Below are 16,705 nucleotides of genomic sequence, written 5' to 3' on the forward strand. Positions count from 1 at the left end.
GTGGATAGTCGGAGGTAGGACAAGGTCGTACCTCTTTTCCTGGCAACGGTTTGGTGGAAATCGCCCACTTTGTCACTGGATGGAGTTTTTGTTCTTTTGATCCCGTGAGGTGGGGATCGGTTAGTCAGGTCGAGTGGCGGAGGATGAGAGGGTTCGTCGGTAAGGCGTCGGCGATATCCGAATAAAAGACACCATTAAAAGATCAGTTCGTAATTACGTAATTACGTAATCAGGTTGTAATTTGTAAAGAAAAGTTACTTTTCATAGATGAGATTTCTTCTCAAGAAATATCGGTGAGTAAAGCAGCTACAGCTAAATCGAAAGTAGAGGGTAAGGCCATACAGTAGACTATCCTATAACACTGTAGATATTTCCGTGTTATATGAATTCCATGTTGTACGAGTCACTTAGATTTTACAAATACGTGAGCCGTTCACAGCTCGGCACACGTATTTGTAAAATCTAAGTGACTCGTACAACATGGAATTCATATAACGCGGAATTATCTACAGTGTTATAGGGGGGTCTACTTGTATCTAATTTGTCCATTCAAATTTAAATGAACTAATCAGTAAATCAGTAATAGTAATAATAATCTTCTCCTTATTGGTTAATTTAAATTTAATTGAAAAATTCAATCAATAAAAGAGCTTACAGTTTTATTTAAATTTGAAAACCGATTTACTTATTGATAATTTCGTTCTGTGTTATAATAATTATTTTTATATTTAAAACAATTATTTATAATTCTAAAATATTAATTTTTTTTAATATAAAGAATAGTAATGATGAATTTTAAACGCCATTAGTTTAATTTGGGATGATATTTTGTCTTAAATTCATCACTTTCATGACAATGAAAAAGTAGGTCAACTCCTCAGGTGATATTCCTAAGAATGATCAAGGACATCAGAAGCATTTGATGAGTTTACTACTTATTTATACATTCTAAAAATAATCATTTCTGATTTTAAAAGCCTAGATAATCGTTTAAAATAGATTGAAATAATTTTAAACGTTTATATTAAAATATACAAAAGAAAAATAAATTTTAATAAGAATTCTTCCGAAAAAAATTCAAAATTTACTTGAAATATCATTCAATTTATAATAAATTCGCTTATTGGTAAATTTAAATTTAAATTGACTAATCCTATCGAAGCATTTCAAAAATAACGGTCGACAAAATTTAAACGAACCACTAAAGTTTCGACTAGACTTTAAATGTTTAAAATAACTTTTATTTTCTGTTAGGTGATAGTATTCGATTTATTTAAGCATCTAAAAACGTTTTCAAATCACTGTTGTAGAGTTATTTTATGATCTTGTATTATTAAAATCTACTTCGGATGACCTGTTAGTGTGAAGATTAGACGTGCCACGATTTCGTGACAAGATGCAACAGGGGTAAAGAGGGATCAAATGAACGGAATTATGGGATTGTTCTATTAAATATACTATAAGATACTTCCTGTATAGTTGATATAGGTCATGGAATGCCAGTTTTGATATTTAGGAAAAAAGAAACGCGTACATAATAATAAATTAGCTAAGACCAGTCCAAAATATGCTATGTAGGCATGAGTTTTTAGGATTTTTCCTCTTGTACATATATATTTACGCTTAATGTAATTAATTATTTAAAAAAAACTGTTTAAGTTTTTATAAATTAATTCTACTATAATTATAAACTCAGAAAATGAATAAAAATTAAATTTTTAATCACGATTTATTACATAAAATAAACGAAAAAAAAAATACAGTCATCGACATACACGACATCGTCATCCTATATATATATATATCACTTGTCAATACAAATTTTCGTATGTAAAAATATTTTATGACTATAAAATTTAATATAAAACAGTCTCTATTGTTGATTAAAATTTAAATCGCTGATATTAGCCATTAATAAAAGGATAAATAAGAGACCAACCACTTATTGGCCAGTTTGAATTTTCCACAACCAATCGCCGGACCGAACGAATTAATGACGTTGAATAAACGTAATACAAGTATCAGATTGTCGTATTGGTCAGTTTGAATTTCTATAACCAATCGGAAACGTTAAATTTTAAAATAACGGTCAGTTATTGAACATAAATGAAAAATTTTGAATTTATTTATTTATTTGTTTATTATTCGTATTTTATATGTGTATTATTATTATGTTTTTTTTTAATGTAAAATATAATAATTACGTTTTATGTTAGAACGGTATAACGGTTATAAATATTTTATAATCGTTATACTGTAGGTTAATGTGCTGTAAACTATAGGTAAGCCTAGTATAATGCATCTGTTTATAACCATAGATGTGATTTTATAGAAAGCAGAAGTGCATAATTTTTGGCATTTTAATTATTGTGTTACTTTTTCCGTTCGGCAGAAATTACAGAAAATTTGGATATGAAAATTTCTCCTGAAATTTTCAAGTTCTTGGCCTACTTAATATGTTCGGACGTGGACGATTTCCCAGTAAGTTAGGCCTAGGTCTTGAACGGAACAAACCAGAAAATCGGTTCTCTGGTGTAGCTGTTGTTGTTGGTGGTGGTGGTTGTTCTGTTTCTTCTGGTGTTTCCTTTATTGTTATCTCTTCTTCAGCTTCTTTTGTAGTGGCTGTTGTTGCTGAGACTTCTGTAATTTTAGTTGCTGTAGTGGGTGCTGGTGTTTCCGTTTCGGCTATTGTTGTTGTTTCGGTTTCCCCCTTTTTGTTTCTGGGACGAAAAAATGATGGCCGACTCCTTTGTCTGTTACTTAAAATATTAACCGGAGGTTTTACTGTAGCACGAGCTCGTGGTTGAGTGGTTCGTGATGGTTTAGTGGGGTTAACGCGTGAAGAGCTTCTTCTTGTTGTAGCTCCGAAACGATTCTTTGTAGCTGTTGCTACTGATGATGATGTTGTTGTATCTGATAATGAATTATCCCCGAATTTTCTATTATTAGTAGAACCAGGCCGAGTTCGCGCTATCGGTGCTCCTGGGCGTGAGAAGCGGTTTCTAGTTGGAGGTCTGAAACCTGGCCTTCTATCAGCTGTGGCTTCGTTAGTTGACTGTGTCGTCGTGCTGGGTGTTGTTCTTCGACTAGAACTGGCTGCAGTGGTTCTGAATCGTTTCCTCTTTCCTATATTACCTAATCTTCCTCTTTCTGTTGTGGTTGTTGTCAGTTCAGTCGTAGTAGTAGTTTCCGTAGTTGTTGTATAATCCTGAGTGGTGACCTCCTCCGATTGTGTTTCCTCTTCTATTTCATTCTTACTACCTTGTTTTTCTTCCTGACTAGCTGGGATAGAGGTAGTCAAGACGTCTTCTGTTGCGGGTGGAGATTGTAATTCGGCCGATGACGATGTTGTAGTGGCATTTTGGGTGGTATTTATACCATCTGGGGTAACTTCCGGTTCTTCAAGAGGATCTACTAAGTTGGGTGTTACAGGAACTCTTGGAACGTCGTTGCTTCCATATCGAAACACGTTCCGAACCGGCTGTACTTCAGTGCCTTCCGATACAGATACTGATACAGATATAGCCGTGGCACCTTTTGGACTCGATGTAGTGGCCTTTTCTGCTACTGGTCTATGTAGGAGTGGTTGTCCTACTACCTCTACCGATTGCGCTGTACTGATAGAAGAAGAGACAGTAACTGGAGATAATTGTCTAGCGGTCTCATATTGTGATGCGTTAGTTTTGCTGTCATTTTTCTGATCATAAGATTCTAGATCGGGAATATTGTCAAAGTCCAGTGTCAAATTATTACTATTTGTGTCATTATCGTAATAGTAGTAATAGTAAACTACATATTCGTCATCGGGTTTCGAATCTTTTTCTTTAGCACCTGTTGCTTTATCGAATTGAATCTCCGAGGCGGGTGCTTTCTGAATGAGTTGCTGTGCTGGTTTTACAACCTTCCTCTCAACTCCCTTAGAAGCTGGTACACCTTGCTGGGAAGGTGAAGGAGCTCCAACTTGAGAGTAAACACCTTGCTGCCCGCCTACGTAAATCACCTGTTGATTCGGTGTTTGAGGTGGGTGTGGTTGAGGATGGGATTGAGGTAATGGAAACAAAGGTGGTTGATATTGAGTTACTTGCGGTGAAGATTCCATTTGGATTTGTGGTTTAGAAGATTGAGGTAACTCAGCGAAGATGGGTGGCCGATATTGCTGTAATGGTTCGGGTCTGTTCTGTTGAGAGTTGCTAGGGATGGCTCGAACGAAGACATTAAAATTACTCGAAACATCGGGAATCTGTAGGAGGTGGCGAGACGACACTACCGAATTCATTAAAGATGTCGTCAGTAGAACGATAACTGTTGGCGACCTAAATAAAGATAACAGGTCTATTAGTAAAGTTAAAATGGAGAAATTCCGATTTATACACTTAAAAAAAAAACAAGTTATCTAAGGTTAGCGTCTGGTATTCCCCATCAGGTTTCTATTATAAAATATGCCAGATGAAACCTAATGCATTAATAAGATAAACCACGAAACTCTCTTTAAGATGACTCTGCCCTTCATTACAAACATAAGGAACAAGTTTTGTATGCCCTCATTTGCAAGTCACGTATGTCTATACTTAAAAGTTCTGTATCTACTACAAACTATCTAACAATCTTTAAGTTTAGTTGTTGAAAAAATTTCCTTATGTAGAAACAGTTCACACTCACTTTTGTTTGTTTTGAAGACCTAAAATTCTACTTCGCATATATTAACGTACAATTAAGGATAAAATACAATAACAAAGATTTATTATTAAAATTCGTGAGGAACCATTAAAACTGAACAGAAGCATTGGTAATCAGGAAACCGAACGATTAATTAATTAAAGAGTTAAATATGTATTTGGGTTGCAGTATTAATGGTAATGATTATATCAAGTTTCAAAATTATTTCTATCTGTTAATTAAAAAATTAAATGTAACCAAGTGTCGTTCTGTTTCTACGCTATGTTTAAAACCATTTACCATGCTTTTACCCTATTCTTTAAACGATCAGAAAAATCACGACGAGGCGCGTGAGTCGTCACATCGCTTTGCACACCCTTTGTTCACTCGTGTTTCCTTTTAATGAAATGGTTTTGACTATAAAAAAAAACTATTAAATAAATTTTAATTATGAAAATTTCTTTTAAGAATATTTTTATTATGGTAGTACGTAATGTACCAGTGTATTATTATTGTGGGTAATGTAATTGTTTATATGGTATCATTAGTGTTTTTATTCCATTTTTTTGAAACATTTCGCCTATGGGCACTATTGGGACCTTTTTAATCATATCCATTGTGAGTTCAGCCAGCCCACAATGAGGGTGGCCGGGTGTTGAGTGTCGGGGCCGACATATCCGAGGTAGACAGCCCATAGAAAATTCCAGGGTTGTTCGACCCGGATTCGATCCTGAGTCCCCCAGTAAAGTAGTCTGACTCCTTAAACGTCTTGGTATTATTGTGGTAGTGTTGTATGTGTAGTATGATAGAATTACAGTAGTGTGGTAATATTATAATTATGGTAGCAAAAATGGTAATCTTAGCTAAATGATAAGCATTCCGATATTCATATAAAAAAAAGGTTTGATACATAAAAATCCTTATAAATTATATAGTTTTCAAAGCTTGATTCTTCCTAGATCAATGATTAATTTCTATACTTACTCATAGAAACTAGGGCTATTATCTTGAAACAGTGTGATAATTGCAATTACAAAAACAATAACAAGTAATTCACATTGAAGATTCAATCTTATCGAAGAGAAATCTATGACTTTGTATGTTAATATCCGCTGAAGAAAGCAAAAATGCACGCAAGAAACAAGAGTTCTACTTTTCTATTCAATAATAATATAATAGTATAAAAAGAATTTCGAAACCAGAAGGAAGTAAAGTTGAAAAGTTAAAAATTAGATATTGTTTAGATTTATCAAAGCAGAAAAAATAAGAAATAATCAGAAGCAGATACCATCAAGGAAGATATTCTGAAAATCCAATGTTCTTTGTGAGAAGTAAAAGGTGACAATTGCACTCTTTACGTGTTCTTAAATTGTTACATTATCAAAATTTTGGCCTTTTTATTCACCTGTAACGTAACAGAGCTATATTTAATAAGTGGAATGTTACTATAACAGTACATTTACCTATAGGCCTACTGCTTGGGTATGTTACTACTGTATATTAATAATATAATTACTCTAGGCTACAGCTGTATTGTTTTCTTTTATTAGCCATTATAAAGTAATAAAATCTTATAAACACTTATATAAATAATTAATTTACATTATTGTGATGCTACTATAGACGTGTGGTACTATAATAGCATCATACTTTCACTTTAAAATGGGAAAGAAGCTAAATAATAATTAACATTTCCATATAATATTAAGAAAACATTTCAAATTTACGAAGACTCTCTTAAATTTTGGGTACTTCTCAAATAGAACAAGCTTATAATTCAGATTTAGTTAAATTTAACCCCATGCAACGTGCTTTTTTCTTTTTTTCCTAGCAGAAAAAAAAATAGAGTTCAATGCTCCAAAGACATTGTTAAAACAGTGGGCGAAGGAGGAGAATATTTTTGGAAAGTTGTCAACCATATTAAGGGGTGAAGGAGTGGTACGCAATGCCGATGCTAGAGGGTAGAGATATCTTTTTATAACCAACCAACGAGACCCGAAAAAATATAAAAAAAATTGAGGTAAATTAGGTCGCATACCTTGCTTGAGGCAAAACTCTAGTTTTCCTTGTATATGTAACTAGTTGACACGTATAATTATTTGTCAACATTGCATTCTGTGTTTATTTGAAGTATCAACTTCCAATAATTGCATTTAACGCTACACGACTGACTTAATTCACTCTCAAGTTCAATACAATGATTGATTAAAATAAAAAAAAAACACTGATATTCGTCCTTCCTCTTTCTTATACATTTTATATTAAGCGAAATATAATATATCTTAGTGTAATTTGTATTAGATTATAGCTTGCATCCATGCCCTTATCACACTACTTACTTATCAATGTCAAGTATCTAGTTCGACCTTGAGGACCTAAAAGGAAGAATCACGATCTTTAATACGGAACTAAGCTAGTTTGCCATGCTAATTACGAATATACTAGGAAATCCGAGATGAAAAATAATGTTTGGAAGACCTTTCAGGCCTTTTCTTTACACTTGGTATGTATTCAATGGAGCACATGTAATCGATACTTTCAATCAGTAAACTCAGATACGTCTGCACTGCAAATGATACTGTAATTTACGTGTAAATTACTATAAAATGGCATTCAATTTTTAAAATTATTGTTTTAAACTCATACGACGCAACCGTGTTTAAAATTTATCGCTTCCCTGCTCGTCACGTGTTATATTTGATAGCAGTTGCATAAGGCATTTTCCTATTTAAGAATGAAAGTTATTTTTTTATGGAGGAAACACAGATACATACCATATCCTAAAACATAGTTTTGTTTCCAAAATAAACACTAGAAAGTCCCCAAAAGACCTACTTGTAGATCTCACGTGAACACTGTTTTCACAGGAAGTTACATCACTATTTTCCCTAAAGAAATTAGGCCGAACTAAACAAAGAGTTTTATAATCTTGTATACTAAATGTAAANGTTATATGAATTCCATGTTGTACGAGTCACTTAGATTTTACAAATACGTGAGCCGTTCACAGCTCGGCACACGTATTTGTAAAATCTAAGTGACTCGTACAACATGGAATTCATATAACGCGGAATTATCTACAGTGTTATAGGGGGGTCTACTTGTATCTAATTTGTATGTAATTTGTCCATTCAAATTTAAATGAACTAATCAGTAAATCAGTAATAGTAATAATAATCTTCTCCTTATTGGTTAATTTAAATTTAATTGAAAAATTCAATCAATAAAAGAGCTTACAGTTTTATTTAAATTTGAAAACCGATTTACTTATTGATAATTTCGTTCTGTGTTATAATAATTATTTTTATATTTAAAACAATTATTTATAATTCTAAAATATTAATTTTTTTTAATATAAAGAATAGTAATGATGAATTTTAAACGCCATTAGTTTAATTTGGGATGATATTTTGTCTTAAATTCATCACTTTCATGACAATGAAAAAGTAGGTCAACTCCTCAGGTGATATTCCTAAGAATGATCAAGGACATCAGAAGCATTTGATGAGTTTACTACTTATTTATACATTCTAAAAATAATCATTTCTGATTTTAAAAGCCTAGATAATCGTTTAAAATAGATTGAAATAATTTTAAACGTTTATATTAAAATATACAAAAGAAAAATAAATTTTAATAAGAATTCTTCCGAAAAAAATTCAAAATTTACTTGAAATATCATTCAATTTATAATAAATTCGCTTATTGGTAAATTTAAATTTAAATTGACTAATCCTATCGAAGCATTTCAAAAATAACGGTCGACAAAATTTAAACGAACCACTAAAGTTTCGACTAGACTTTAAATGTTTAAAATAACTTTTATTTTCTGTTAGGTGATAGTATTCGATTTATTTAAGCATCTAAAAACGTTTTCAAATCACTGTTGTAGAGTTATTTTATGATCTTGTATTATTAAAATCTACTTCGGATGACCTGTTAGTGTGAAGATTAGACGTGCCACGATTTCGTGACAAGATGCAACAGGGGTAAAGAGGGATCAAATGAACGGAATTATGGGATTGTTCTATTAAATATACTATAAGATACTTCCTGTATAGTTGATATAGGTCATGGAATGCCAGTTTTGATATTTAGGAAAAAAGAAACGCGTACATAATAATAAATTAGCTAAGACCAGTCCAAAATATGCTATGTAGGCATGAGTTTTTAGGATTTTTCCTCTTGTACATATATATTTACGCTTAATGTAATTAATTATTTAAAAAAAAAATTTAAGATGAATTAATTTATTAATTTCTAAAATATTTTCTGTAATTAAATTTAAGTTAATTGCGTTGTTTTAAAGGTTAAAGTGATCCGAATCGAATTTTATTCGAATTTTTAATTAATATGTTAAAGTCGAACAAAAATAAATAATTTATAAACGTTAAATTTGAATAAATTAATCATTATAACCATTAAAAAAAATTAACATTCTTATATTTAAAAAGTTGAATTTAAACTGCCCAATCAACGCTGTATTACTCACTTTTTGAAAAATTATAAACCAATCAGCGTTAAGTTTATTTAACGGTAATGAATTTAATACTTTTCGTCTGTTTAAAATTTAAAAAAAACGATAATACTAAATTTATTTTTTAATTTTTTTGTGTGTGTTAATATTAATAAAAGTTGAAACCATTACAAAATGTTAAAACAAACCATTACAAATTCGAATTTATTTTTAACCAATCGTAGATTAAAGCCAAATAATTCAAATTTGAAACGACAAATCAGCGAATTATATTTGAAATTATTTATTTTTACACCAGAATGCTTCGATTATATTCTATTTACAGTTAGAAAAAGTAAAAAAAAAAATCTTAAATTAATCACGTGGTTGCGTGCCAGAATAGTCTTAATATAACAAATATTATTATACATAAGTTTAACACCTTCTCGTATCGCTTGTTTAAGAATATTCGAAGAAATTATTAGCGATACGCATGAGGAAGATTCGTCGAAAGAGGACAAATTAAAAAATAAAACTTTGAAATTCATAAGTGAAAATGATAAATCAGGCCAATATTAAAGAATAAGGTTATTATAAACGAGACGTTTCTGTGTCAATCAGTGTTAATCAAAGAATATTTCCACAACACGAATTATCGAGGGCAATCCCCTGAAAGAAACTACTTAAAACTGATTCGAAAACCTTTCTTATGCAACCTATATTGAATAAAACAAATATTTTCCGATTCAAAAATTTTTAAATTAATATTAGCCAATTAGCGTACGATAATTTAAAATTTTAAATATTTTCAGCCAATAAGGTAAATCTATTTATTTTTTTAATTCTCAATTCAACACTCATTAATCTAATTTTTTTTAAATAAAAATAACTCGATGAACTTCCTATTTGAAAAATAAAATTCTAATTGAATTAAAAAAAATAAAACGTTATAATTTTTGTCAATAAAATTTATTTTAAATCAATCATAATCGAAGTCTTAAAAGTCTTTATATAAATTAATTAATGAATCTTTGTTATTAAAATTATATTAATTATTATTATTAATTAATTATTTTGAAATATATTTAAAAATTAATTATGTAAAATTAATAATAATATCTTGAATGTAAAATTCGAAACTGATGCTAATTAATTGAAACTAGTTCTAATGCGATTAACATAATTCAAATTAACCAATGAATAGTGATTTAATAAAGAAAAATAATAAAAATTTCAGAATAAAAACAACTTTATTGTTTGTTTATTTATTTACTTATATAACAAAATATGTATTTATATATTATATTTCATAATAAACTTGATGAAATATATAAGTAAAACGCGCTCTTATTGGTCGGAATATTTAAATTTAAAAATTTTTCATACAGACGAATATTACTGGTTTAAAATATTAAAATTATATTGTTAAATTATTTATTGTTCGAAATAATATTTAAAATAATTTTAAATTAATAAAATATTAATAGTTTTTATTTATAAGCGTTTTTTTATTTCTAATTATAAAATTTAAACGAATAATAAGACTGTTATGAATATATTTTTTTATATAAAAAATATATTAAATTAGTGACTTGAATTGATAAAAAAAAATACTTTAAAATTTTTATTATTAATTTTTGCACTATAAAATTAATTAATAACTTTTAAAATTTATAAATTAGAAGGGCGAAAAAATATCACACATTACGACGCTATTTACAGCGCAAATATTAAGTTTTAAACGAAAATTAATTATATAAAAATTTATGTAACATACCTGGACCACATATTTGTGGAGGTTCGCAAAAATTTCGTAACAAAATATCACCCGATTGGAGATGTTCTTTGAAAGAGCGGGCTGCTTACACAGAAGATATTTTGACAAAATGTCCACACAGAGCGTCAAGTACCGTTATATAGACGAGTTTGGCTGACCCCCTTTTACGGTCTACCTGTCAAACTGGGTCTACAAGATGGTCATACCTTTACTACAACTCATATAAACACCTCCACTCTATCTTTTTTTTTTTGTTTTTTGTTTGTTTTTTTTTTTATTATTGCACCTGGTCTAGTCTCATATTAGAAAGTGAACTGGGACGTTTTAAAGTAATTACGTTTAATTAAATAATAAGTAACTTATGATACGTTTTAATTTGAATTTTTAAAAATTCAAAATTGACCAATCAGCATTTGAAATTATTATTGCTATTATTATTATTATTATTATTCTAATTTGAAAGCTTTCGTATCTTAAAGCAAAATTTCAAAGAAATTTTTTGCTAATTATTCTTATTTTTATCACTTTCTAGATACAGTCGACCCCCTTATAACACTGTTGATAATTGCGTTTTATATGAACTCCATGTTGTACGAGTCACTTAGATTTTACAAATACGTGTGCCGGGCTGTGAACAGCTCACGTATTTGTAAAATCTAAGTGACTCGTACAACATGGAGTTCATATAAAACGCAATTATCAACAGTGTTATAAGGGGGTCGACTGTATCTAGAAAGTGATAAAAATAAGAATAATTAGCAAAAAATTTCTTTGAAATTTTGCTTTAAGATACGAAAGCTTTCAAATTAGAATAATAATAATAATAATAATAGCAATAATAATTTCAAATGCTGATTGGTCAATTTTGAATTTTTAAAAATTCAAATTAAAACGTATCATAAGTTACTTATTATTTAATTAAACGTAATTACTTTAAAACGTCCCAGTTCACTTTCTAATATGAGACTAGACCAGGTGCAATAATAAAAAAAAACAAACAAAAAACAAAAAAAAAAGATAGAGTGGAGGTGTTTATATGAGTTGTAGTAAAGGTATGACCATCTTGTAGACCCAGTTTGACAGGTAGACCGTAAAAGGGGGTCAGCCAAACTCGTCTATATAACGGTACTTGACGCTCTGTGTGGACATTTTGTCAAAATATCTTCTGTGTAAGCAGCCCGCTCTTTCAAAGAACATCTCCAATCGGGTGATATTTTGTTACGAAATTTTTGCGAACCTCCACAAATATGTGGTCCAGGTATGTTACATAAATTTTTATATAATTAATTTTCGTTTAAAACTTAATATTTGCGCTGTAAATAGCGTCGTAATGTGTGATATTTTTTCGCCCTTCTAATTTATAAATTTTAAAAGTTATTAATTAATTTTATAGTGCAAAAATTAATAATAAAAATTTTAAAGTATTTTTTTTTATCAATTCAAGTCACTAATTTAATATATTTTTTATATAAAAAAATATATTCATAACAGTCTTATTATTCGTTTAAATTTTATAATTAGAAATAAAAAAACGCTTATAAATAAAAACTATTAATATTTTATTAATTTAAAATTATTTTAAATATTATTTCGAACAATAAATAATTTAACAATATAATTTTAATATTTTAAACCAGTAATATTCGTCTGTATGAAAAATTTTTAAATTTAAATATTCCGACCAATAAGAGAGCGTTTTACTTATATATTTCATCAAGTTTATTATGAAATATAATATATAAATACATATTTTGTTATATAAGTAAATAAATAAACAAACAATAAAGTTGTTTTTATTCTGAAATTTTTATTATTTTTCTTTATTAAATCACTATTCATTGGTTAATTTGAATTATGTTAATCGCATTAGAACTAGTTTCAATTAATTAGCATCAGTTTCGAATTTTACATTCAAGATATTATTATTAATTTTACATAATTAATTTTTAAATATATTTCAAAATAATTAATTAATAATAATAATTAATATAATTTTAATAACAAAGATTCATTAATTAATTTATATAAAGACTTTTAAGACTTCGATTATGATTGATTTAAAATAAATTTTATTGACAAAAATTATAACGTTTTATTTTTTTTAATTCAATTAGAATTTTATTTTTCAAATAGGAAGTTCATCGAGTTATTTTTATTAAAAAAAAATTAGATTAATGAGTGTTGAATTGAGAATTAAAAAAATAAATAGATTTACCTTATTGGCTGAAAATATTTAAAATTTTAAATTATCGTACGCTAATTGGCTAATATTAATTTAAAAATTTTTGAATCGGAAAATATTTGTTTTATTCAATATAGGTTGCATAAGAAAGGTTTTCGAATCAGTTTTAAGTAGTTTCTTTCAGGGGATTGCCCTCGATAATTCGTGTTGTGGAAATATTCTTTGATTAACACTGATTGACACAGAAACGTCTCGTTTATAATAACCTTATTCTTTAATATTGGCCTGATTTATCATTTTCACTTATGAATTTCAAAGTTTTATTTTTTAATTTGTCCTCTTTCGACGAATCTTCCTCATGCGTATCGCTAATAATTTCTTCGAATATTCTTAAANTTTCTTTTAAAATATTCACGAATGGCCTGGAACTGAAATGATTAGCTATTATATTAATTATATAATAAAATATTTGTTAATTTTATATTTTATTAATTGATTTTATCGATATTTTAGCAATAATAATGACAAAACATAAAGTTGGACAATGTAAAACTGGTGTGTGACGCAAACGACGTCAGACCAGAATAAATACCTTCATAAGAACCATTTGTAACCGGTGTTCGGGTAGCCGTGATCGTCTAGTGGTTAGGACATTGCGTTGTGGCCGCAATAACCCAGGTTCGAATCCTGGTCACGGCACTTGAATTTTTTTTTCTTTCTTATTCCCTTCAATTTTCTATTTAATTAATAATTTTTAATTTTATGTCATTTTCTAATTCTTACATTTTTTTTAGGTATTTATTTTATCTGTAAAAAACGCTTATAAAAATATTTTATTTACTTATTTCTAAATAAATTATTAATTTATTTACTTTTAATTAATTTATTAAGTTATTAATATCAGATATGAAAATAATTAACAATAATTATGTATTTTTTAATATTAAACTAATTATAGAAAAAATTTGTGTCGCCATCTGTCGAGTATAGATGATATAAATGAATATTTTCAATTCGTAAAAATGTGAATTTAGTACATGGTTCTGTTATAATTTACTACAGAATTCATTATATTAAAAAAACATATTGATGTATTGTATTAAAGAAAATATTTAATTAAATAACCAGTTAATTATAGAAAAAATTGAAAAAAATGGTGAATTAATGTATCTGGATATTCTAAATATTCGTTAAATGATAATCCAAATTTAATAGCAAATTAAATAATAAAATATCCACGACAGCACTAATGATCGTCACAGCAGAAAATAAGAACTGGAAAATGCAACTGAAAAATCCAGTAACGAGTTGTATAACTTTCCTCTCACAGACATTGCTTGTGGCGCCATCTGTTATTAAAAGTTATTAAGTTATCTGTTATTAAATCTTTTAAAATAAAACATATTATTAATTATTATAAAATGGTAAAAAAAAACTTAATTTTGAGGGTAAAGATAAGTTTTATATAAATAAAAAAAAAACATTATAAATGATAATAACGAGTAAAATCTTCATGTAGTCAACCCTATACACATGACTTCTTTTATCTTCCCACCTTGTCGACCTTTAAATAACAAATTTTAACAGTATCGATCCCCCTAATAAACAAACCTCCCTGCAAAATTTCAGAAATTTTCGACAAAAGGCACAGGAGTTATTAATCTTCAAAATCGTGCTCTCCCCTACAAACATCCATACATACAGGGGAAAAAGACCCCACGTTTTTCTGCATTTCTCGACGTTTCAACGTCCCTTGAGTCCAAAAATGTAAAAATCTTGGTGGTCATTTTTGACCTATCGCTATACTTCCTCCCCCCTGTTATATATAAAAAGCCGGGAGACTAATTATGGGATGGAAAGACAGAAGTTTACCATCAAGATCGATCTGCATAAATATTTGGGGAACTGGTCAATGACAATGAGTACGAAAAATTTCTCATTGTTGAATTTTCAGTGAATCTACAAAATAAGGTACTTTGTTTACTTTTAATGTTTGTAGTTGGATATAAAATAAAAATTCGTTGGAGGTGACCGATTTTCTACAAAAATATTGGGGGATGTCCCCTCTGTCTAGGGGCTGATTTACGTAAGGACTAATAGGGCTTAAACCCTGGGCCCCCAAGTGTCAAGGACCCACAAAAGTTGAATTATTATTATAAATTTTTAGTACTTTTTCATTAACAATGAGCACTTATCGTATAGTAAAAAATAGTTAATATTAATAATATAATAATAACGATAATCTATACTATTATTTTGTTTTATTGTAATCAATGTAAGGTATCTAGTATCAATGGGGTCAGTAATTACTCAATGTAAATATTTCTTTTTTTATGCTTTTTTTAAATATATTAATAAGATATAAAGTTTTTCATTCAACACCATTTTATAAATAAATATATTTCAACTCTGATTTTGATGCTATTAAAAATGAATTTTAAACCCTAATTTAAAGATTCTTAATGTAACAAAAAACGGATCCCCATTGGACTTCAATATGCCCTAAGCCCCGAAAAACCTAGATACGCCCCAGCCTCTGTCCCATGTGAAACGACTTCCATGAAATCCAGAAAATCAGATCAACAAAAGGAATTAAATTACAAACATTTCTAAAGTACAGGTGTATGACACTATATTCTGTTTAACAATAGAAAAGAAACACCTTATAAGGTATTTCTTTTGCTATGGGATTGCAAAGTTCAAATCACTGGATAGGACACCCAAATACTCGTCCAATCACTGTGTAGAAAACGTAACCTAAAGATTTATTTTACGTTGTCACCTGCTTGAAAGTTGTTCAATAATATTTCAAAATATTATTAAAATTATTATAAAATGGATTTTAATAGTATTAACTTAAATAAAGCATAGGGTATTAACTAGAAGGAAGGAAGCATTGAAGAATTGGAGATAAGTAAAGAATATGATAGAAGAAGAATACTGGATCGAATGGGGACTACTGACTTACTCTGTTATTAACAAAAGAATAAGACCAAGAAGCCTCCCTATAATGCGTTAAGAGGATTACTTTAAATTATATGGCCGAAAGGGAAAGGATATCCTGATACTCTGTTGATAATAATGCAATTTTATGTATGCGTACATGTATACATTACATTAAAAAAACAAATACATTATACGGAACATATAGCTGTATGTACAGTACAGTATACGTATAAAATGTATATGCAATTCTCTATATAGCGGATGATCGTGATTAAAGTACAGTAGAGCGTCGTTTATCCGAATCAATTGGGACTGGGGTTGTTCGGATAACTTATTTTTCGGATAACCGATTATGTACGAAAAATATATTAACCTATCCCGTGTTGAAATTTTTCTCCGTTGCGTGTCGCTACTCGTTGAATTTTCGTCAATGTTAAGCCTAACGTAAACTTTTTAAAATAATAATCGTGGCTATTATATCGTTAAAAATGATTTCTTTATGTTTTACAAACGAAATAAATACATTGAAAAATATAAAAACAAATAAAAATTATACTTTAGGCCGACTGGAATTCTTTCGGATAACCGACATTTCGGAAAACCGACTTACGGATAAACGACGCTCTAATGTATATTCAACGCTGTCTAGAGAGAGATTTGGTAATCAAAATGAAATGTCCCTATACTT

The 16,705-nt window shown here is 29.0% G+C and overlaps 1 protein-coding gene and 1 non-coding gene across 3 annotated transcripts; one reads left to right on the top strand and one right to left on the bottom strand.

Moving 5' to 3' along the window:
* Positions 1-1,719: 1,719 nt before the first annotated feature.
* Positions 1,720-11,066, bottom strand: LOC111614649 (mucin-5AC-like). Of its 2 annotated transcripts, none has more exons than XM_023356014.1 (2): positions 10,890-11,066; positions 1,720-4,313 (listed from the first exon to the last, which is right to left on the bottom strand). In XM_023356014.1, the coding sequence occupies exons 1-2, from the start codon at positions 10,898-10,900 to the stop codon at positions 2,435-2,437; spliced, it is 1,890 nt and encodes a 629-aa protein (XP_023211782.1). In that variant the 5' UTR covers positions 10,901-11,066; the 3' UTR covers positions 1,720-2,434. The 2 variants fall into 2 exon arrangements, with proteins under 2 accessions (XP_023211782.1, XP_023211783.1); XM_023356015.1 differs by lacking the exon at positions 10,890-11,066 and adding an exon at positions 9,149-9,272.
* Positions 11,067-13,698: 2,632 nt separating this feature from the next.
* Positions 13,699-13,770, top strand: Trnah-gug. The gene has a single exon. It is a non-coding gene; the product is annotated as a tRNA-His (tRNA).
* Positions 13,771-16,705: the final 2,935 nt, after the last annotated feature.

The sequence above is a fragment of the Centruroides sculpturatus genome, unplaced genomic scaffold (genome assembly GCF_000671375.1).
Source record: "Centruroides sculpturatus isolate CEXI.00-Female unplaced genomic scaffold, Cexi_2.0 scaffold2014, whole genome shotgun sequence".
Classification (NCBI taxonomy): domain Eukaryota; kingdom Metazoa; phylum Arthropoda; class Arachnida; order Scorpiones; family Buthidae; genus Centruroides; species Centruroides sculpturatus.